The following is a 24,663-nucleotide window of genomic DNA, read 5'->3' as shown; positions in this document are numbered from 1 at the left end:
CTGGCTGTTATACCACGGGATCGGGGGGTCGGATGTCACACTCCTGGATTAGGGGTCTGGCTGTTATACCGTGGGATCGGGGGTCGGATGTCACACTCCTGGGTTAGGGGTCTGGCTGTTATACCACGGGATCGGGGGTCGGTTGTTACACTCCTGGGTTAGGGGTCTGGCTGTTATACCACGGTATCGGGGGGTCGGATGTCACACTCCTGGGTTAGGGGTCTGGCTGTTATACCGTGGGATCGGGGGTCGGATGTCACACTCCTGGGTTAGGGGTCTGGCTGTTATACCACGGGATCGGGGGTCATATGTTATACACCGGGGTCGGGGGTCTGGCTGTTATACCGCGGGATCGGGGGTCATATGTTATACACCGGGGTTGGGGGTCTGGCTGTTATACCGCAGGATCGGGGGTCGGATGTCACACTCCTGGGTTAGGGGTCTGGCTGTTATACCACGGGATCGGGGGTCGGTTGTTACACTCCTAGGTTAGGGGTCTGGCTGTTATACCACGGGATCGGGGGTCGGTTGTTACACTCCTGGGTTAGGGGTCTGGCTGTTATACCACGGGATCGGGGGTCGGTTGTTACACTCCTAGGTTAGGGGTCTGGCTGTTATACCGCGGGATCGGGGGTCGGATGTTACACACTGGAGGCAATGGGACTGGATGTTGCACACTGGGGGCGAGGGGCCAAATCACTGCGAACACAGACAGAAAGGGAGCCCCCTTACCTCTTGGGCCCCTGTGCGGCCGCACTGCTTGCACCAATGATATGGGCCAGGTATTATATACCAGGCGCTTGTTTTTCCTGCGTATAAAGTTCTCTGTACATGTGCCGATCTCTGATCAGTCCTGAGGTCGGCCCCGCACCGGCTCATGTCCAGTCTTCCTTCTCCTCGATATATCCTTACATCCGCGTCCTGAGATGACCGTCTTTGATGAATAGAAGTGCCAGGACATCCTTCTAAGCCGTTCATCTTAAGTCCCTCATCTCAGGATGTCTCCATCCAGGCGGAGACGTAAGGAAGGAGCGGTCGGGAATAATCCCTACTGCCTGCAGCTCCTCTCCTACATAAACCTCGCGGCTCTTCTCTGCCGGTGTCTCCTATGTGGAGGACCCTCCAGGACCAGGTTACTGGAGTATATACAGGGGGGGCTATAATCTCATGTTTCTTTCCTGATGTAAATGAGATCAATTCCTTCTGGATACAATGTATCACCAGTAATGAGAATGGGAAGGGTCAGATGAGACCAGGAGGAAGGATAAGGATGGGAATGTATCCCCGGATGTCATTGACTCTTGTATCGTTACTGTCTCCCTCCTCGTAGCCCGGCGTGAAGCTGCATTATGTAGAGATGGGCAGCGGGCCGGCGATCTGCCTGTGTCACGGCTTTCCGGAGAGCTGGTATTCGTGGCGGTACCAGGTGAGTAACGCTAACCCTACTATGTGCTGACAGTCCGCAAGGTTTACATCTTACTATACAGAATGGCTTCCTAAGGCTCACAATAATATTATAAACACTTTCCAGCCGTCTTGGGCGATATTTGTTGTTGTGACCGCTGCAGTCAGTCATTGATTTGTCTATGGTGTGTTCACGGTCAGAAACATTCTCATTTGTTCCCATTTTCATTGTAGTTGCCGGCCTTGGCTACTGCTGGCTACAGAGTTATAGCCCTGGACATGAAGGGCTATGGGGACTCGTCTGCTCCACCTGGTAAGTAACTTCATAGACAAGTACAGCAATACCTTTTACATGGCCGGTCCGATCCTCCGTTACTGAGAAATCGGCGTTTGAATTGTTATGTAAATGGGGCTGAAGAGCTATGGTAGATCCGAAGCCTCGGTCACTCCAGCTCTATTCGCCGCCCGGAGCCGCCTGCTTTACTGGCAGCCTCTATGCTGCGACTTCAGGTGAAGGAGCCATCAGTCTAGCAGCAGCATTGGGCGGGGAATAGAGCTGGAATGACAGAGGCTTTGGATCTACCATAGATCTTCAGCCTCATTTGCATATCAGTTCAAACGCCGGTTTCTCAGTAATGGAGGAACGGACCGACCATGTGAAGGTATTTCTGGATTTGTCTTTGAATGTCTTATAGTTACAAAAGGCAAACAAACATGTCCAATCTCTCTACATAATGAGTAAAATGTGAAAACGTGAAAAAGGAATGATGTTTTTTTTCTTAATTTGTTCCAGAGATTGAGGAATACTCCCAACAAGTGCTCTGCCAGGTACGACTAACTTTACAGTCGGGTGCAGGAATGGCCGGTTCTTTACCCTTCGATCACATGAGCTGACCGTCCATCAAGCTGTTAGGGCGATTTTGGTCTAGAACATTAACCCTTAGGACCCTCACACATCCTTCATTCATGGTCCGAGTGCGGACCTTGATGTAGTGACCGGCCCTGGGTCTCCTGCTTACTGGGTAGCGGTGTAGACTCTGTGGCCGGGGCAGCGATGCAGACTCTGTGGCCAGGGCAGCGATGCAGACTCTGTGGCCGGGGCAGCGATGCAGACTCTGTGGCCGGGGCAGCGATGCAGACTCTGTGGCCGGGGCAGCGATGCAGACTCTGTGGCCGGGGCAGCGATGCAGACTCTGTGGCCGGGGCAGCGATGCAGACTCTGTGGCCGGGGCAGCGATGCAGACTCTGTGGCCGGGGCAGCGATGCAGACTCTGTGGCCGGGGCAGCGATGCAGACTCTGTGGCCGGGGCAGCGATGCAGACTCTGTGGCCGGGGCAGCGATGCAGACTCTGTGGCCGGGGCAGCGATGCAGACTCTGTGGCCGGGGCAGCGATGCAGACTCTGTGGCCGGGGCAGCGATGCAGACTCTGTGGCCGGGGCAGCGATGCAGACTCTGTGGCCGGGGCAGCGATGCAGACTCTGTGGCCGGGGCAGCGATGCAGACTCTGTGGCCGGGGCAGCGATGCAGACTCTGTGGCCGGGGCAGCGATGCAGACTCTGTGGCCGGGGCAGCGATGCAGACTCTGTGGCCGGGGCAGCGATGCAGACTCTGTGGCCGGGGCAGCAATGCAGACTCTGTGGCCGGTGCAGGGGTGTACACTCTGTGGCCGGGGCAGCAATGCAGACTCTGTGGCCGGTGCAGGGGTGTACACTCTGTGGCCGAGGCAGCGATGCAGACTCTGTGGCCGGGGCAGCGATGCAGACTCTGTGGCCGGGGCAGGAGTGGTATATATGCTGTGGCGGTGGTATATACACGCAATCACTTGCTATCGAGTTCTCTCCTTTTCTTCCTCTGATATCTTCGTGTTTCTTGTATTTCTTGCAGGACGCGGTGACTTTCCTGGATAAGCTGGTGAGTGATCTGAAGTTGATATTTCCGTTACTTTTTACAGAATGAGACTTTGAGTGTCTTGATCTCAGTCTGTAAATTTTACCTCTGGATTTTTTGCACATTTTTATGTCTTTATTGCTGTTCCATCCGCATTTTATTACCGTCCTGTCTCTTCGGTTAACATTAGACATCATTTCAAAAAGCATCACAGTAAAAGATAATACCTTACCAACTCCAGGCCAGACTAACAATGCACTGCAGGATGCAGCAAGCCTCCATGATAAAGGCGGGGGCAGCACATGTGCAAAATACTGATGCAAACAGCCATTCACTAACCTACTAGTTCATGGAGGGGGTGGCTGTGTAGTATTATAATGCACACCGATAGAGTTTGCTTAGGGCGCTATTCACAATAGGTGATGTCACAGCTCACCTCCTCCTCCTCCTGTACAATGACTGATAACACCTCTATATACAGTAGATAACACAGGATCCACCATTCACAATAGGTGATGTCACAGCTCACCTCCTCCTCCTGTACAATGACTGATAACACCTCTATATACAGTAGAGAACACAGGATCCACCATTCACAATAGGAGATGTCACAGCTCACCTCCTCCTCCTGCACAATGACTGATAACACCTCTATATACAGTAGATAACACAGGATCCACCATACACAATAGGTGATGTCACAGCTCACCTCCTCCTCCTCCTGTACAATGACCTTTGCACAGACCTATTTTCAGAGCTGTGACCACAGAGCTCTTCTCCCACCCTTCGGCCTCTGGGGGGGCTTTTGTTCGCTTGTCTTTCTGCCGCTGGCTGGAGCTCCTTCTGTTTTTCAGGGGATCTCTCAGGCCACGTTCATCGGCCACGACTGGGGCGGCTTCTTTGTTTGGAACCTGGCGCTGTTCTTTCCCGAGAGAGTGAAGTAAGTAGATGTCGCTCTCGGTATGTAAGAGGCGGCCATTGTGATGGTAGAGAAGAAGTCCGAGACGGACTCTTATAGCGGCTGCAGCAGCGACACCAGCTGTGCAGAGTATTTCAGGAGCGGACATGTCTATTACTTCTTACCTGTTGTTTGCAGAGCCGTGGCGTCGCTCAATACGCCATTCTTCCCCATTAATCCAGAGAGAAAAGCCAGTGAGACAATAAAAGGGAACCCCATCTTTGATTACCAGATTTATTTCCAGGAACCGGTGAGTTGTCCCCCCCCCCCCCCCCCAATACCGAGCACGAATGCTCGGGGACCATCCACTGCAGGACTACAAGCCCCAGCATGGCCGGCTGCAGGTCTTTATCTCTGTGGATGATAGACCCGGCCGCTGCTGCTCCGCTGTACTGCACCGACTGTGCGGCCGACCCTGTCTGTAATCGCCGATGGCGGAGGCACAACCATCAGTGACAGCACAATCTCTATCATCCCTCCTCCTCCTCCCCCTCCTCCCCCTCCTCCTCCTCCTCCTCCTCCTCCTCCTCCTCCTCCTCCCCCTCCCCCTCCCCCTCCTCCTCCTCCTCCTCCTCCTCCTCCTCCTCCTCCTCCCCCTCCCCCTCCCCCTCCTCCTCCTCCTCCTCCTCCTCCTCCTCCTCCTCCTCCTCCTCCCCCTCCCCCTCCTCCTCCTCCTCCTCCTCCCCCTCCTCCTCCTTCTCCTCCTCCTTCTCCTTCTTCTCCTCCTCCTCCTCCTCCTCCTCCTCCTCCTCCTCCTCCTCCTCCTCATCCTCATCCTCCTCTTCCTCCCATTGCTAATTGTGTTTTCATTTCTTAGGGCGTCGCTGAAGCAGAACTGGAGAAAAATTTGGAAAGAACATTTAAAATATTTTTCCGTGGTCCAGGAGAAAAGGTAAATTATCCTCCATAGGAAATAGCTCTGTCAGTAATTGTACTTAAATATCTGTCCACATCTTTACATCATTATTCCACACCTGCCCCAGTCTCCTGTACAGCGCGACACATGATAGGATATATACAGCCTGTATTATACTCCAGAGCTGCACTCACTATTCCGCTGGTGCAGTCACTGTGTACATACATTACATTACTGATCCTGAGTTACATCCTGTATTATATTCCAGAGCTGCACTCACTATTCTGCTGGTGCAGTCACTGTGTACATACATTACATTACTGATCCTGAGTTACATCCTGTATTATACTCCAGAGCTGCACTCACTATTCTGCTGGTGGAGTCACTGTGTACATACATTACATTACTGATCCTGTACTAATCCTGAGTTACATCCTGTATTATACTTCAGAGCTGCACTCACTATTCTGCTGGTGGAGTCACTGTGTACATACATTACATTACTGATCCTGAGTTACATCCTGTATTATACTCCAGAGCTGCACTCATTATTCTGCTGGTGCAGTCACTGTGTACATACATTACATTACTGATCCTGAGTTACATCCTGTATTATACTCCAGAGCTGCACTCACTATTCTGCTGGTGCAGTCACTGTGTACATACATTACATTACTGATCCTGAGTTACATCCTGTATTATACTCCAGAGCTGCACTCACTATTCTGCTGGTGCAGTCACTGTGTACATACATTACATTACTGATCCTGAGTTACCTCCTGTATTATACTCCAGAGCTGCACTCACTATTCTGCTGGTGCAGTCACTGTGTACATACAGACCAAAGTTTGGACACACCTTCTCATTTAAAGATTTTTCTGTATTTTCATTACTATGAAAATTCTACATTCACACTGAAGGCATCAAAACTATGAATTACCACATGTGGAATTATATACTTAACAAAAAAGTGTGAAACAACTGAAAATATGTCTTATATTCTAGGTTCTTCACAGTAGCCACCTTTTGCTTTGATGACTGCTTTGCACACTCTTGGCATTCTCTTGATGAGCTTCAAGAGGTAGTCACCGGAAATGGTCTTCCAACAATCTTGAAGGAGTTCCCAGAGATGCTTAGCACTTGTTGGCCCTTTTGCCTTCACTCTGCGGTCCAGCTCACCCCAAACCATCTCGATTGGGTTCAGGTCTGGTGACTGTGGAGGCCAGGTCATCTGGCGTAGCACCCCATCACTCTCCTTCTTGGTCAAATAGCCCTTACACAGCCTGGAGGTGTTTGGGGTCATTGTCCTGTTGAAAAATAAATGATGGTCCAACTAAACGCAAACCGGATGGAATAGCATGCCGCTGCAAGATGCTGTGGTAGCCATGCTGGTTCAGTATGCCTTAAATTTTGAAGAAATCCCCAACAGTGTCACCAGCAAAGCACCCCCACACCATCACACCTCCTCCTCCATGCTTCACGGTGGGGACCAGGCATGTAGAGTCCATCCGTTCACCTTTTCTGCGTCGCACAAAGACACGGTGGTTGGAATCAAAGATCTCAAATTTGGACTCATCAGACCAAAGCACAGATTTCCACTGGTCTAATGTCCATCCCTTGTGTTCTTTAGCCCAAACAAGTCTCTTCTGCTTGTTGCCTGTCCTTAGCAGTGGTTTCCTAGCAGCTATTTTACCATGAAGGCCTGCTGCACAAAGTCTCCTCTTAACAGTTGTTGTAGAGATGTGTCTGCTGCTAGAACTCTGTGTGGCATTGACCTGGTCTCTAATCTGAGCTGCTGTTAACCTGCGATTTCTGAGGCTGGTGACTCGGATAAACTTATCCTCAGAAGCAGAGGTGACTCTTGGTCTTCCTTTCCTGGGGCGATCCTCATGTGAGCCAGTTTCTTTGTAGCGCTTGATGGTTTTTGCAACTGCACTTGGGGACACTTTCAAAGTTTGCCCAATATTTCGCACTGACTGACCTTCATTTCTTAAAGTAATGATGGCCACTCGTTTTTCTTTACTTAGCTGCTTTTTTATTTCCATAATACGAATTCTAACAGTCTATTCAGTAGGACTATCAGCTGTGTATCCACCTGACTTCTGCACAACACAACTGATGGTCCCAACCCCATTTATAAGGCAAGAAATCCCACTTATTAAACCTGACAGGGCACACCTGTGAAGTGAAGACCATTTCCGGTGACTACCTCTTGAAGCTCATCAAGAGAATGCCAAGAGTGTGCAAAGCAGTCATCAAAGCAAAAGGTGGCTACTTTGAAGAACCTAGAATATAAGACATATTTTCAGTTGTTTCACACTTTTTTGTTAAGTATATAATTCCACATGTGTTAATTCATAGTTTTGATGCCTTCAGTGTGAATGTACAATTTTCATAGTCATGAAAATACAGAAAAATCTTTAAATGAGAAGGTGTGTCCAAACTTTTGGTCTGTACTGTACATTACATGACTAATCCTGAGTTATATCCTGTATTATACTCCAGAGCTGCACTCACTATTCTGCTGGTGCAGTCACTGTGTACATACATTACATTACTGATCCTGAGTTACATCCTGTATTATACCCCAGAGCTGCACTCACTATTCTGCTGGTGGAGTCACTGTGTACAGACATTACATTACTGATCCTGAGTTACCTCCTGTATTATACTCCAGAGCTGCACTCACTATTCTGCTGGTGCAGTCACTGTGTACATACATTACATTACTGATCCTGAGTTACCTCCTGTATTATACTCCAGAGCTGCACTCACTATTCTGCTGGTGCAGTCACTGTGTACATACATTACATTACTGATCCTGAGTTACATCCTGCATTATACTCCAGAGCTGCACTCACTATTCTGCTGGTGCAGTCACTGTGTACGTACATTACATTACTGATCCTGAGTTACATCCTGCATTATACTCCAGAGCTGCACTCACTATTCTGCTGGTGCAGTCACTGTGTACATACATTACATTACTGATCCTGAGTTACATCCTGTATTATACCCCAGAGCTGCACTCACTATTCTGCTGGTGCAGTCACTGTGTACATATATTACATTACTGATCCTGTACTGATCCTGAGTTACATCCTGTATTATACTCCAGAGCTGCACTCACTATTCTGCTGGTGCAGTCACTGTGTACATACATTACATTACTGATCCTGAGTTACATCCTGCATTATACTCCAGAGCTGCACTCACTATTCTGCTGGTGCAGTCACTGTGTACATACATTACATTACTGATCCTGAGTTACATCCTGTATTATCCTCCAGAGCTGCACTCACTATTCTGCTGGTGCAGTCACTGTGTACATACATTACATTACTGATCCTGAGTTACATCCTGTATTATACTTCAGAGCTGCACTCACTATTCTGCTGGTGCAGTCACTGTGTACATACATTACATTACTGATCCTGTACTGATCCTGAGTTACATCCTGTATTATACTCCAGAGCTGCACTCACTATTCTGCTGGTGCAGTCACTGTGTATATACATTACATTACTGATCCTGAGTTACATCCTGCATTATACTCCAGAGCTGCACTCACTATTCCGCTGGTGACTTATTACCAGACATTATAGTATTTGAGCTTTGGTGATATTACGGATGATCCTCCCCCGTATTCGTGCTCTCACCCTCCTGCTACATGAGACAATGTGTGAAATCCTCCACACTGGAAAATGTCAGTGACACCAGATCCGATCTCATCAATAGTTCACATGTTACTGAATACGTGGGAAATGCTACCTGTCTGATAGTGGCGTCAGACAGTAGATGTGTATATACTCCACACCTACACGGGGGGTCGTCCTGTGCATGTGATGGGCGCTCAGTTAATTACGGGGGGCTGGTCGCGCTCTTCCTCCGGTATCAGTATCACTCGGTGATTGACACCTGCTGGAAGTGATCGGAGGAGAGGAGCGTCCGTCCGCACTACACGACCTCCCCGTCACCTCCCGGCGGGCGCTGAACTCTGGTGTCGGAGGTGTTTCTGACAAGGACGGGTCAGACGGCAAAGAAAAGCCGGAGCGAAAGAGATTAGCACCAAGCAGAGCGCGACTAAACTCTCCGTCTCCCCCGTCAATAATTGATGGCGGCCCGCCGGTGTCCTCCTGTGATGGAGCCGCCATTACGGAGCTCCACAGGGATCTCACCCAGCTTTCCCAGGCTCCAGAATGACAACTGTTACCGTTCCTCTTCTTCGTGACTGACACTTTGCAGGTGGAGGCGGCTTTTTATAATACTTGTGTCTGTTTTATCGTAGAACAAACTTTCATCTTCCTTAAGCACCAGCGGAGTCTGCGAGAGAGGTAAGTGTCGCTGATACCTTCTCAGCACCACAGATCTTCTCCCGGGTGAAAACTCACAAAAAAGTTTGTGGCGTCTGAGTAACTTCACAACATGAGTTTATAGGTGATTGTTGCTTTTTTTTATTCAGCTGTTTTTTGGCGCAGACCCCACTCAAATGAAAAAAAAAAAAACCTGCGAAAAAAGTGTTTAAAAAAGTTTTTAAAGTCCACTCCAAGAAGTACCTGAAAAGTTCACTCTGAGTAGAGAACGGAGGCTAAATGCACAGTGATGTAGCAAAGTTAGCTTAACCAAGAGGAACCAGTGTAAGCAGAGCTAAGATTGAGTTAGTTATGAGGAAGCAGCACAGCAGAGCTGAGTTTGCAGCAGAGTTCATTCTCCTGTGAAAACCAATGTGGAAGAGCTGGATTTGCAAGAGAGTCTCAGTACATCAGAGCTGGAGCAACGAAATAGCAGAGTTGCACAGCAGTGCTTGATGTAGCTGTTCTATAACCATGATGACCGGAATAGCAGTGTTGAATTTGCAATGTAGCGGAAGGAACGACATCAACCCCCCCCCCCCCTCCCGAGCTGGGTTTACATTATCTGGATGAATGTCCTCAGAGCATCAACCCGATGCCCACAAGAAGAGACAGGAACAGAGACAGAAGAGTGAAGATTGGGCAGTTGGATTTCAGTATGCCTGATCTTTTGTTTTGTTTTTGCGGAAAGATAAGCTGCCACCAATAAATCCTCAGGTTAACGAAATAGTAAAAAGGCCCTAAAAAAAAATCCAATCTACTGTGCCTGTAATGAAGAATTATTTTTTATTGTACTTTTCTTCCTGGGATCTGAAAAAGTTTCTCCTGATACTGAGATGTTAAGTGCTGGATTATCAGATGCCAGATATAATTAATGTGTGATTAAATAGATTTCGATGTTTCCAGCAATCCCCATACCATCCGCTCTTCTTCCTTACAGGCGGTCTGTTTGTCGGTCTCCCAGAAGAAATCCCCCGCAGTCATCTACTCAGCGAATCGGATCTGCAGTTTTACGTCTCGCAGTTTAAAAAGAATGGGTTCAGGTAGGAATCTTATCACGTCACCAGCAAACAGAACAGGGGCTTGGGATTGGCTGATAACCAGAATGGGCTTGTGGGGACTGCAGACTTTTGCAATGAGGTTGCATGCATGAGGAAACAAATTAATATGGCTTATTTTTCCCCTTCGTGAACATACATACAAAGTGTGCTCAGGAGCTGCGCTCTCTCCATACATGGTGGGTGCCTTCTGTGTTACACAGCCAGCACCTGATCCTAACAGCAGCAACCAGAGCAAACTCCGATCGCTGATATTTAACCACGTAATTACCGCTCTCGTGATTTCATTACGCGACTGTTTCAGCACCCATTGCTCCCCATCCCCATGATTTGATCATGGGAAGTCTTTGCGTTGATCCTCTGAAGGCCCCTTTACCTCCATCTTTGTACTCCCATGATGCCCAGCTGCTCGTTATAGGAAATTTGTACTATACACTGCAATTCTGGAGTACGGATCGCGGCTTCAAGTCTCCAAGCAGAAATAGAAAATAAAGTGAAAAATAATAAAATATATATATATATATATATATATATATATATATATATATATATATATATATATATATATATATATATATATATATATATATATATATATATATATATATAAATAAATATATATATATATATATATATATATTTATTTATATTATTTTTTTTATTTTTAAATATATTAAAACACTTAAAAAGTTTAAGCGTTCCGCCATTTCCCAATTCGAAAGTTAAAGAAATAAAGAAAAACATATTTTTGGTGTCTTCAAATCCATAGAAATCCAATCTATGAAAATGTAATATTGATCCGCATGGTAAACACCATAAAGAAAAAAGAAAAAAAATCGAAAAAGCTACAATTGTCTTTTTTTTTCCATCTTTGCGCCTCCCTCCCTAAAAAACATGCAACGAAAAGCATTCAAAACGTCGTATGCGGCCCAAAATGTGATCAGTAAGACAAAAGCTCGTAAGAAAAAAAGTAAGCTCCATATGATAGAAAAGTAAAAAGTGATGGGTGTAAAAAAAAAAAAAATGCATGACAAAAACTTTTTTTCAAAGTTATGAAATGAAAAAAAAAAAGTAAGTATGTGGCTTTAACAGGGTATTTACATCTCCAAGACCCTATCCCAATATGTAGTAATAATACTAATAATAATATTAGCAAATAAGTCCAGTTACAGATGTAGTATAGTTCTTCTGATTAGCTATGTCACTTACCGCATGTACAGGGCATTGCAGTAGTTTAGCTATTCATGGTTACGACCACTAACAGCTAACTAACTGTCACTATATGAGTGGTCGTAACCATGGGTACCTAAGCTGCTACAATGCCCTGCAGATGGGGTAAGAGACATAGCTAATCAGAAGAACTATACTAGATTTCTAATTGGAGGAATTTGTTAGTCTTAAAAGGGTTAATGATGGCAGCTGATCCACGGCCTTTGTTCTTCAGGGGCCCATTAAACTGGTACAGAAACATGGACCGGAGCTGGGAGTGGGCAATCAAGGGCCACGACTGGAAGGTAAGGTCACACGTCATACTGGGCAACCCCCCCCCCCCCGAAACGTCCGGGATAAAGGGCGATAAATCTCCTGGGCACAAAACCTCTAAAACAGAAGTTTCTTGTGCGTGATATTATCTACTACGACATATGATTAAAGTAGTCAGGAGGCAACGTGAGGAACGCTCCCTGTAAGGTGGTGAGGTGCACACCGTGCTCGGCATAAATGAGTACACCCCATTTAAGAATTTAATAAATGTCTCACTGAACACAAGGACAATTTGTGAAACCCTTAAGATGACAGTGAGGTTAATAATAGAACTTTCATTACAAAAATCTTCCGTTTTGCTCAACTTAATCGATGCAAAAATGAGTACACCCCACATAAAAAAAAAAAAACTACCTACATCCAGTATTGTGTGTGACCTCCATGATGTGTAAGGACGGCACCGAGTCTTCTACGCCTGGAAGGAACAAGCTGGTGAGACATTTCAACATCGATCTCTCTCCATTCTTCCAAGAACGAGCCTGGATGCCGGATGGAGAGTGATGACCACTTGTCTCTTCACAATCCCCCCATAGGTGTCCAGTTGTCAGATCAGGAGACGCTTGGCCACTGAGTCACTGTCACCGGTTCTTCTTCAGAAATGCAGCAGATGTGAGTTTTGTATCATTGTCATGTTGGAAAAGTGCACGTCTACCAAGAGCACGGAGTGATGGCGGCATCTTCTCTGTCACTATAAAGCAGCACATCTGTGAATTAATGATCCCATCAATGACATGTGTCCCCCCGACACCATCAACTCATGTGGCCCCACATAAGGGCACGGCCTCCACCAGGTCTCACTGTAGGCATTGTGCTATTAGAAAAATGAATTTAGAAAACTGCCCGGTGCCTACAGTGAGACCTGATGGCGGCATCTTCTCTGTCACTATAGAGCAGAACATCTGTGAATTAATGGTACCATCAATGACATGTATTCCCTGATACAATCAGCTCATGTGCCCCAGCCCCCCGACACCATCAGCTCATGTGCCCCCACATAAGGACACAGCCACCACCAGGTCTTACATGTATTAATCTTTACTAATGTGAGTAAAGCTGAATATTTTCTAAATGGAATTTATATTATTAATCTTAAAGTTAAAATTGTTGTATGAACTTCAGTTTGGTCAAAGGGGATGTACTCATTTATGCTGAGCACTATATATAAAGCCCGATGATAAACAATAATTTTAAACCAAAAACAATGGGAGGGAAAAATAGAAAAACCTAAAGCTTGCGAGATTCACCTGTGATTAATTGTCAGTGCCCATGTGACATGAATTAGCCAATGAATGATAACTTCAGTGTTTTAAAAAGCCACATGGTAGGCCCTGTTCCTTTGTCGCCATGGTGAAGACAAAGGAGCTGTCTGAGGACATCAGAAATGCTGTTATTAGCAAACACAAGACTTCCAACGGGTATAAGGCCATCTCCAAACACCTTTGTATCCCAGTTTCAACAGTGCGCAATGTTATTAAGAAGTTTGCCAAGCATGGAACCCGTCATGGGTTCGGGAAAAACCGGCTACTGGTAAGTAACCTTGGTGTTTCCCCCACATATGGGGTATCGGCGTGCTCAGAAGGTCCATTTGGGGTCCATTTTTTCCTGTTACCCCTGTGAAAATGTAAAAAAAAAATTGGGTCTAAAGTAAAATTTTTGTGAAAAAAAAGCTAAATGATCATTGCTTTCCTCCACATTCCAAAAATCGCTGGTCAAATTTTAACCCTTATAACTTCCGAACAAAAAAAAAAAAAATATTTGGTTCCAAAATTGTTCTGATGTAAAGTGGACATGTGGGAAATGTTATTTATTAACTATTTTGTGTGACATATCTCTCCGATTTAATGGCATAAAAATTCAAAGTTTGAAAATTGTGAAATTTTCTAAATTTTCGCCAAATTTCCGTTTTTTTTTTTTTTTTTACCACAAATAAACGCAAGTCATATTGAATAAATGTTACCACTATTGTGAAGTACAATATGTCACGAAAAAACAATCTCAGAATCAGGGGGATCCGTTGAAGCGTTCCAGAGTAATTACTTCATAAAGTGACAGTGGTCAGAATTGTAAAAATTGGCCTGGTCATTAACGTGCAAACCACCCTCGGGGGTGAAGGGGTGAAAGAATTGGGCGCCAAAAAAAGGAAACAAAAAGAGACAGAAAATTCACTTAAAAAAACAAACAAACAAAAGACAAATGGGGGGCGCAGTATTTATCCGTCCGGTAATCCTTGTTGGCTGGAATAAGACACAGTGAATATTAAGGAGCTGCGAACAGCGAGGGGTTAAACCTCGGCGTCTCCTGGCCGCTGCTCGCGGACAGATGTGATGGGACGCTCGCTGGGAGGATTTGTTTGGCAAACGTAAACTCTTCTTGTGATTATTAATTCAGATCTTGCAGGATATTGTCCAGATATCTGCTCAGCCTGACCCCCAGGTAGGGAGCGCGCGTCACGCCACCTAAATATATTAATAACCATGGAGGGTCCTGCAGACGCCTGACGCGCACTCGAAACGGGATAGTTCATACGGAACAGAATAAATCCTGACGCCCCACAGCCCAACATTGCAACCTAGCTTCATTACAAATGTTGCCTTCTTTAGCATCTGTGTTACACTGTCTATTACTTACTGCAGAGTGAGTTATCTGAGAATCCATCAGTGAGCTCATTCTGACTCCCAACTCTTTTTATTTGTCTTTTTCTGAGCATCTTTCAGTTATTTTTTATTCCTTCATTTTCAGATCCTGGTTCCAGCCCTGATGGTGACGGCGGAAAAGGATGCAGTGTTACTGCCAGTAATGACCACGGGCATGGAGAAAAAGGTGAGACACCACGGGCGCCGAGAAAGAGGACCATAGACAACGGATATCATTGGTTTAATCTATCATCCAAAAATGTATCACCCCTTCACATTCTAGAGCTCACCTGAGAAATACAGTTAGGAAAATTCAAAAACTTGATATTTTTCACAATTTACAAATCTTATTCTGTGATCACCAGAGATCCCGAGCAATCAGGTCCTGATCATTCTGCAGCAGGATTGACGCCGGAGACCTTTCTAGGGTGGCATCGGATGGGGTCTTAATACTAGAGGCCTTATGATTACATTCTTCTGCACATCATGGATTATCCACGTCGTCAACATAAAAATGTATTTTACAGATTCCAAATCTTACAAGAGGACATATCGAAGACTGCGGCCACTGGACTCAGATGGAGAAGTAAGTGGTAAAGTCCCTACAGGAAATGTCCCCTAGAAGAGAAAGGCAATAATTATATCAAGACAATCCTATTAACAACCATATTCATATAGGAGTTATATTCTTGTACATAGGGGGCAGTATTATAGTAGTTATATTCCTGTACATAGGAGCAGTATTATAGTAGTTATATTCTTGTACATAGGGGGCAGTATTATAGTAGTTATATTCTTGTACATAGGAGCAGTATTATAGTAGTTATATTCTTGTACATAGGGGGCAGTATTATAGTAGTTATATTCTTGTACATAGGGGGCAGTATTATAGTAGTTATATTCTTGTACATAGGGGGCAGTATTATAGTAGTTATATTCTTGTACATAGGGGGCAGTATTATAGTAGTTATATTCTTGTACATAGGAGCAGTATTATAGTAGTTATATTCTTGTACATAGGAGCAGTATTATAGTAGTTATATTCTTGTACATAGGAGCAGTATTATAGTAGTTATATTCTTGTACATAGGGGGCAGTATTATAGTAGTTATATTCTTGTACATAGGGGGCAGTATTATAGTAGTTATATTCTTGTACATAGGGGGCAGTATTATAGTAGTTATATTCTTGTACATAGGGGGCAGTATTATAGTAGTTATTTTTTTGTACATGGGGAGCAGTATTATAGTAGTTATATTCTTGTACATAGGAGCAGTATTATAGTAGTTATATTCTTGTACATAGGGGGCAGTATTATAGTAGTTATATTCTTGTACATAGGGGGCAGTATTATAGTAGTTATATTCTTGTACATAGGGGGCAGTATTATAGTAGTTATATTCTTGTACATAGGGGGCAGTATTATAGTAGTTATTTTTTTGTACATGGGGAGCAGTAATATAGTAGTTATATTCTTGTACATAGGAGCAGTATTATAGTAGTTATATTCTTGTACATAGGGGGCAGTATTATAGTAGTTATATTCTTGTACATAGGGGGCAGTATTATAGTAGTTATATTCTTGTACATAGGGGGCAGTATTATAGTAGTTATATTCTTGTACATAGGAGCAGTATTATAGTAATTATATTCTTGTACATAGGAGCAGTATTATAGTAGTTATATTCTTATACATAGGGGCAGTATTATAGTAGTTATATTCTTATACATAGGGGCAGTATTATAGTAGTTATATTCTTGTACATAGGAGCAGTATTATAGTAGTTATATTCTTGTACATAGGGGGCAGTATTATAGTAGTTATATTCTTGTACATAGGAGCAGTATTATAGTAGTTATATTCTTGTATATAGGGGGCAGTATTATAGTAGTTATATTCTTATACATAGGGGGCAGTATTATAGTAGTTATATTCTTGTACATAGGAGGCAGTATTATAGTAGTTATATTCTTGTACATAGGAGCAGTATTATAGTAGTTATATTCTTGTATATAGGGGGCAGTATTATAGTAGTTATATTCTTGTACATAGGGGGCAGTATTATAGTAGTTATATTCTTGTACATAGGGGGCAGTATTATAGTAGTTATATTCTTGTACATAGGAGCAGTATTATAGTAATTATATTCTTGTACATAGGAGCAGTATTATAGTAGTTATATTCTTGTACATAGGAGCAGTATTATAGTAGTTATATTCTTATACATAGGGGGCAGTATTTTAGTAGTTATATTCTTGTACATAGGAGCAGTATTATAGTAATTATATTCTTGTACATAGGAGCAGTATTATAGTAGTTATATTCTTATACATAGGAGCAGTATTATAGTAGTTATATTCTTGTACATAGGGGGCAGTATTATAGTAATTATATTCTTGTACATAGGAGCAGTATTATAGTAATTATAATCTTGTACATAGGAGCAGTATTATAGTAGTTATATTCTTATACATAGGTGCAGTATTATAGTAGTTATATTCTTGTACATAGGGGGCAGTATTATAGTTGTTATATTCCTGTACATAGGGGGCAGTATTATAGTAGTTATATTCTTATACATAGGGGCAGTATTATAGTAGTTATATTCTTGTACATAGGGGGCAGTATTATAGAGGTTATATTCTTGTACATAGGGGGCAGTATTATAGTAGTTATATTCTTGTACATAGGAGCAGTATTATAGTAGTTATATTCTTGTACATAGGGGGCAGTATTATAGTAGTTATATTCTTGTACATAGGGGGCAGTATTATAGTAGTTATATTCTTGTACATAGGAGCAGTATTATAGTAATTATATTCTTGTACATAGGAGCAGTATTATAGTAGTTATATTCTTATACATAGGGGCAGTATTATAGTAGTTATATTCTTATACATAGGGGGCAGTATTATAGTAGTTATATTCTTGTACATAGGAGCAGTATTATAGTAATTATATTCTTGTACATAGGAGCAGTATTATAGTAGTTATATTCTTGTACATAGGGGCAGTATTATAGTAGTTATATTCTTTTACATAGGGGGCAGTATTATAGTAGTTATATTCTTGTACATAGGGGGCAGTATTATAGTAGTTATATTCCTGTACATAGGGGGCAGTATTATAGTAGTTATATTCTTATACATAGGGGCAGTATTATAGTAGTTATATTCTTGTACATAGGGGGCAGTATTATAGTGGTTATATTCTTGTACATAGGGGGCAGTATTATAGTAGTTATATTCTTATACATAGGGGCAGTATTATAGTAGTTATATTCTTGTACATAGGGGGCAGTATTATAGTAGTTATATTCCTGTACATAGGGGGCAGTATTATAGTAGTTATATTCTTATACATAGGGGCAGTATTATAGTAGTTATATTCCTGTACATAGGGGGCAGTATTATAGTAGTTATATTCTTATACATAGGGGCAGTATTATAGTAGTTATATTCTTGTACATAGGGGGCAGTATTATAGTAGTTATATTCTTGTACATAGGGGGCAGTATTATAGTGGTTATATTCTTGTACATAGGGGGCAGTATTATAGTAGTTATATTCTTGTACATAGGAGCAGTATTATAGTAGTTATATTCTTGTACATAGGGGGCAGTATTATAGTAGTTATATTCTTGTACATAGGGGGCAGTATTATAGTAGTTATATTCTTGTACATAGGAGCAGTATTATAGTAATTATATTCTTGTACATAGGAGCAGTATTATAGTAGTTATATTCTTATACATAGGGGCAGTATTATAGTAGTTATATTCTTATACATAGGGGGCAGTATTATAGTAGTTATATTCTTGTACATAGGAGCAGTATTATAGTAATTATATTCTTGTACATAGGAGCAGTATTATAGTAGTTATATTCTTATACATAGGGGCAGTATTATAATAGTTATATTCTTATACATAGGGGGCAGTATTATAGTAGTTATATTCTTGTACATAGGGGGCAGTATTATAGTAGTTATATTCCTGTACATAGGGGGCAGTATTATAGTAGTTATATTCTTATACATAGGGGGCAGTATTATAGTAGTTATATTCTTATACATAGGGGCAGTATTATAGTAGTTATATTCTTGTACATAGGGGGCAGTATTATAGTGGTTATATTCTTGTACATAGGGGGCAGTATTATAGTAGTTATATTCTTATACATAGGGGCAGTATTATAGTAGTTATATTCTTGTACATAGGGGGCAGTATTATAGTAGTTATATTCCTGTACATAGGGGGCAGTATTATAGTAGTTATATTCTTATACATAGGGGCAGTATTATAGTAGTTATATTCCTGTACATAGGGGGCAGTATTATAGTAGTTATATTCTTATACATAGGGGCAGTATTATAGTAGTTATATTCTTGTACATAGGGGGCAGTATTATAGTAGTTATATTCTTGTACATAGGGGGCAGTATTATAGTGGTTATATTCTTGTACATAGGGGGCAGTATTATAGTAGTTATATTCTTGTACATAGGAGCAGTATTATAGTAGTTATATTCTTGTACATAGGGGGCAGTATTATAGTAGTTATATTCTTGTACATAGGGGGCAGTATTATAGTAGTTATATTCTTGTACATAGGGGGCAGTATTATAGTAGTTATATTCTTGTACATAGGAGCAGTATTATAGTAGTTATATTCTTGTACATAGGGGGCAGTATTATAGTAGTTATATTCCTGTACATAGGGGGCAGTATTATAGTAGTTATATTCTTATACATAGGGGCAGTATTATAGTAGTTATATTCCTGTACATAGGGGGCAGTATTATAGTAGTTATATTCTTATACATAGGGGCAGTATTATAGTAGTTATATTCTTGTACATAGGGGGCAGTATTATAGTAGTTATATTCTTGTACATAGGGGGCAGTATTATAGTGGTTATATTCTTGTACATAGGGGGCAGTATTATAGTAGTTATATTCTTGTACATAGGAGCAGTATTATAGTAGTTATATTCTTGTACATAGGGGGCAGTATTATAGTAGTTATATTCTTGTACATAGGGGGCAGTATTATAGTAGTTATATTCTTGTACATAGGAGCAGTATTATAGTAATTATATTCTTGTACATAGGAGCAGTATTATAGTAGTTATATTCTTATACATAGGGGCAGTATTATAGTAGTTATATTCTTATACATAGGGGGCAGTATTATAGTAGTTATATTCTTGTACATAGGAGCAGTATTATAGTAATTATATTCTTGTACATAGGAGCAGTATTATAGTAGTTATATTCTTATACATAGGGGCAGTATTATAGTAGTTATATTCCTGTACATAGGGGGCAGTATTATAGTAGTTATATTCTTATACATAGGGGCAGTATTATAGTAGTTATATTCTTGTACATAGGGGGCAGTATTATAGTGTTTATATTCTTGTACATAGGGGGCAGTATTATAGTAGTTATATTCTTATACATAGGGGCAGTATTATAGTAGTTATATTCTTGTACATAGGGGGCAGTATTATAGTAGTTATATTCCTGTACATAGGGGGCAGTATTATAGTAGTTATATTCTTATACATAGGGGCAGTATTATAGTAGTTATATTCCTGTACATAGGGGACAGTATTATAGTAGTTATATTCTTATACATAGGGGCAGTATTATAGTAGTTATATTCTTGTACATAGGGGGCAGTATTATAGTAGTTATATTCTTGTACATAGGGGGCAGTATTATAGTGGTTATATTCTTGTACATAGGGGCAGTATTATAGTAGTTATATTCTTGTACATAGGGGGCAGTATTATAGTAGTTATATTCCTGTACATAGGGGGCAGTATTATAGTAGTTATATTCTTATACATAGGGGCAGTATTATAGTAGTTATATTCTTATACATAGGGGGCAGTATTATAGTAGTTATATTCTTGTACATAGGGGGCAGTATTATAGTAGTTATATTCCTGTACATAGGGGGCAGTATTATAGTAGTTATATTCTTATACATAGGGGCAGTATTATAGTAGTTATATTCTTGTACATAGGGGGCAGTATTATAGTAGTTATATTCCTGTACATAGGGGGCAGTATTATAGTAGTTATATTCTTATACATAGGGGGCAGTATTATAGTAGTTATATTCCTGTACATAGGGGGCAGTATTATAGTAGTTATATTCTTATACATAGGGGCAGTATTATAGTAGTTATATTCTTGTACATAGGGGGCAGTATTATAGTAGTTATATTCTTGTACATAGGGGGCAGTATTATAGTGGTTATATTCTTGTACATAGGGGCAGTATTATAGTAGTTATATTCTTGTACATAGGGGGCAGTATTATAGTAGTTATATTCCTGTACATAGGGGGCAGTATTATAGTAGTTATATTCTTATACATAGGGGCAGTATTATAGTAGTTATATTCTTATACATAGGGGGCAGTATTATAGTAGTTATATTCTTATACATAGGGGGCAGTATTATAGTAGTTATATTCTTGTACATAGGGGGCAGTATTATAGTAGTTATATTCCTGTACATAGGGGCCAGTATTATAGTAGTTATATTCTTATACATAGGGGCAGTATTATAGTAGTTATATTCTTGTATATAGGGGGCAGTATTATAGTAGTTATATTCTTGTACATAGGAGCAGTATTATAGTAGTTATATTCTTGTACATAGGAGCAGTATTATAGTAGTTATATACTCGTACATAGGGGCAATATTATAGTAGTTATATACTTGTACATAGGGGCAGTATTATAGTAGCTATATTCTTGTACACAGGAGACAGTATTATAGTAGTTATATTCTTGTATATAGGAGCAGTATTATAGTAGTTATATTCTTGTACATAGGGGTAGTATTATAGTAGTTATATTCTTGTATATAGGAGCAGTATTATAGTAGTTATATTCTTATACATAGGGGCAGTATTATAGTAGTTATATTCTTGTATATAGGGGGCAGTATTATAGTAGTTATATTCTTGTACATAGGAGCAGTATTATAGTAGTTATATTCTTGTACATAGGAGCAGTATTATAGTAGTTATATTCTTGTATATAGGGGGCAGTATTATAGTAGTTATATTCTTGTACATAGGAGCAGTATTATAGTAGTTATATTCTTGTACATAGGAGCAGTATTATAGTAGTTATATTCTTGTATATAGGGGGCAGTATTATAGTAGTTATATTCTTATACATAGGGGCAGTATTATAGTAGTTATATTCCTGTACATAGGAGCAGTATTATAGTAGTTATATTCTTGTACATAGGGAGCAGTATTATAGTAGTTATATTCTTGTACATAGGGAGCAGTATTATAGTAGTTATATTCTTGTACATAGGGAGCAGTATTATAGTAGTTATATTCTTATACATAGGGGGCAGTATTATAGTAGTTATATTCTTATGCATAGGGGTAGTATTATAGCAGTTATATTCCTGTGCATAGGGGGCAGTATTATAGTAGTTATATTCTTATACATAGGGGCAGTATTATAGTAGTTATATTCTTGTACATAGGGGGCAGTATTATAGTGGTTATATTCTTGTACATAGGAGCAGTATTATAGTAGTTATATTCTTGTATATAGGGGGCAGTATTATAGTAGTTATATTCTTGTACATAGGAGCAGTATTATAGTAGTTATATTCTTGTACATAGGAGCAGTATTATAGTAGTTATATTCTTGTATATAGGGGGCAGTATTATAGTAGCTATATTCTTGTATATATAAATAATGCCCGGTGTTGCCCTTTAAGCATTATATTCTGCAGCAGGGTAGCAATGAGACCTTGTAAAGTGCTTTAATTCAGAGACATACTGTTTCCAGCACTTGTGACATGTCCGCAGGATTAGTTTGGGTCTGGAGATGATGGGATCTTGACAGGTTTGATGGCTGATAAGAGAAATTTTCATTACTCCCCGTTCAGGGCCGCTGTCACCCGTCTCTGAGCCCTCCTGACTTTGCACTGTGGCATTCATTTAACCTACTGTCTCAGGTTACATTACAGGTTTGTCATGTTATCTGCTGGCAGATTGCTTTTTCTTTGAAAATGATCGCAGCCCTTAGATTTGTGGACAAGACTTCCATAGTGCAATGTGATTCCTGATGTGTGAAAGAGAATAACTTCTACCAACCAGTAAAATAGATATATATGGGTGCTATTGACATGAAATTCTCACCAGATATCGGTAACCACCCATCCTATCCACACGGGCAAGGAAATCACCAGAGATGTCCAGAAATTATGTGTAATAATGAGAAATGTCGCAGGGTAAAAGTATTGAACACATGAAGAAAGAGAGGTGCAAAAAGCCCTGGAAAGTCCTGACACCGGCTGAGATCTATCAGTAATTAGAAAGCAATCCTGTCACTTAGTGACAAATAATATCAGCTGGTTCATCTGATGGCCGATAAAAAGGTGTCTCATTACCAAGGTGGAACACAAGAAACATCTCATGATGGGGAGAACCAGTGAACTGTCTCAAGACCTTCTCAACCTTATTGTTGCAAAACATCCCAATGGCATTGATTACAGAAGAATTTCTAACTACTGAAGGTTCCAGTGAGCTCTGCTGCGGAGATAATCCGCAAGTAGAAAGAACACCATTCACCATAAACCGGCCACAACCAGGTGCTCCCCACAAGATTTCAGACAGAGAAGTGAAAAGAATTATCAGAAGAGTTCTCCAGGAGCCAAGGACAAGGACCACCTGTGGAGAGCTACAGAAGACCTGGAATCAGCAGATACAATTGTATCAAAGAAAACTATAAGTAATGTACTCCGCCTCCATGGCCTGTATGCACGCTCACCATGCAACCTCCATGGCCTGTATGCATGCTCACCACACAACCTCCATGGCCTGTATGCACGCTCACCACACAACCTCCATGGCCTGTATGCACACTCACCACGCAACCTCCATGGCCTGTATGCACACTCACCACGCAACCTCCATGGCCTGTATGCACACTCACCACGCAACCTCCATGGCCTGTATGCACACTCACCACGCAACCTCCATGGCCTATATGCACGCTCACCACGCATCCTCCATGGCCTGTATGCACGCTCACCACACAACCTCCATGGCCTGTATGCACGCTCACCACACAAACTCCATGACCTATATGCACGCTCACCACACAACCTCCATGACCTGTATGCACATTCACCACACAACCTCCATGGCCTGTATGCACGCTCACCACACAACCTCCATGGTCTGTATGCACGCTCACCACACAACCTCCATGGCCTGTATGCACGCTCACCACACAACCTCCATGACCTGTATGCACGCTCACCACACAACCCCCATCGTCTATCGCCTGTATGCACGCTAACCACACAACCCCCATGGCCTGTATGCACGCTCATCACACAACCTCCATGGCCTGTATGCACGCTCACCACGCAACCTCCATGGCCTGTATGCACGCTCACCACACAACCTCCATGGCCTGTATGCACATTCACCACACAACCACCATGACCTGTATGCACGCTCACCACACAACCTCCATGGTCTGTATGCACATTCACCACACAACCACCATGACCTGTATGCACGCTCACCACACAACCACCATGACCTGTATGCACGCTCACCACACAACCTCCATGGCCTGTATGCACGCTCACCACACAAACTCCATGACCTATATGCACGCTCACCACACAACCTCCATGACCTGTATGCACATTCACCACACAACCTCCATGGCCTGTATGCACGCTCACCACACAACCTCCATGGTCTGTATGCACGCTCACCACACAACCTCCATGACCTGTATGCACGCTCACCACACAACCTCCATGACCTGTATGCACGCTCACCACACAACCCCCATCGTCTATCGCCTGTATGCACGCTAACCACACAACCCCCATGGCCTGTATGCACGCTCATCACACAACCTCCATGACCTGTATGCACGCTCACCACACAACCTCCAT

At 42.1% G+C, this 24,663-nt stretch overlaps 1 protein-coding gene across 2 annotated transcripts in view; it reads left to right on the top strand.

Annotated features, from left to right (window-relative positions):
• The window catches only part of EPHX2 (epoxide hydrolase 2), a 78,204-nt gene that overhangs the window by 30,682 nt on the left and 22,859 nt on the right, over positions 1 to 24,663 (top strand). Inside the window, exons 7-18 of one of the 2 annotated variants that reach the window (XM_073673837.1) lie at positions 1,331 to 1,426; positions 1,639 to 1,717; positions 2,198 to 2,232; positions 3,290 to 3,316; positions 4,147 to 4,232; positions 4,389 to 4,500; positions 5,068 to 5,142; positions 9,395 to 9,440; positions 10,399 to 10,501; positions 11,961 to 12,030; positions 14,798 to 14,878; positions 15,219 to 15,277. In XM_073673837.1, coding sequence (XP_073529938.1) covers positions 1,331 to 1,426; positions 1,639 to 1,717; positions 2,198 to 2,232; positions 3,290 to 3,316; positions 4,147 to 4,232; positions 4,389 to 4,500; positions 5,068 to 5,142; positions 9,395 to 9,440; positions 10,399 to 10,501; positions 11,961 to 12,030; positions 14,798 to 14,878; positions 15,219 to 15,277 — 869 coding nt within the window. Of the gene's footprint in view, positions 1 to 1,330; positions 1,427 to 1,638; positions 1,718 to 2,197; positions 2,233 to 3,289; positions 3,317 to 4,146; positions 4,233 to 4,388; positions 4,501 to 5,067; positions 5,143 to 9,394; positions 9,441 to 10,398; positions 10,502 to 11,960; positions 12,031 to 14,797; positions 14,879 to 15,218; positions 15,282 to 24,663 lie in introns of those variants that run through there. The other variant, XM_073673838.1, reaches the window with a different exon arrangement.

Source organism: Phyllobates terribilis, unplaced genomic scaffold (assembly GCF_046119375.1).
Source record: "Phyllobates terribilis strain yellow unplaced genomic scaffold, ASM4611937v1 Scaffold_3__8_contigs__length_932513732, whole genome shotgun sequence".
Classification (NCBI taxonomy): domain Eukaryota; kingdom Metazoa; phylum Chordata; class Amphibia; order Anura; family Dendrobatidae; genus Phyllobates; species Phyllobates terribilis.
Note: the sequence above shows the minus strand (reverse complement) of the source record. Positions and strands in the feature narration are given on the sequence as shown.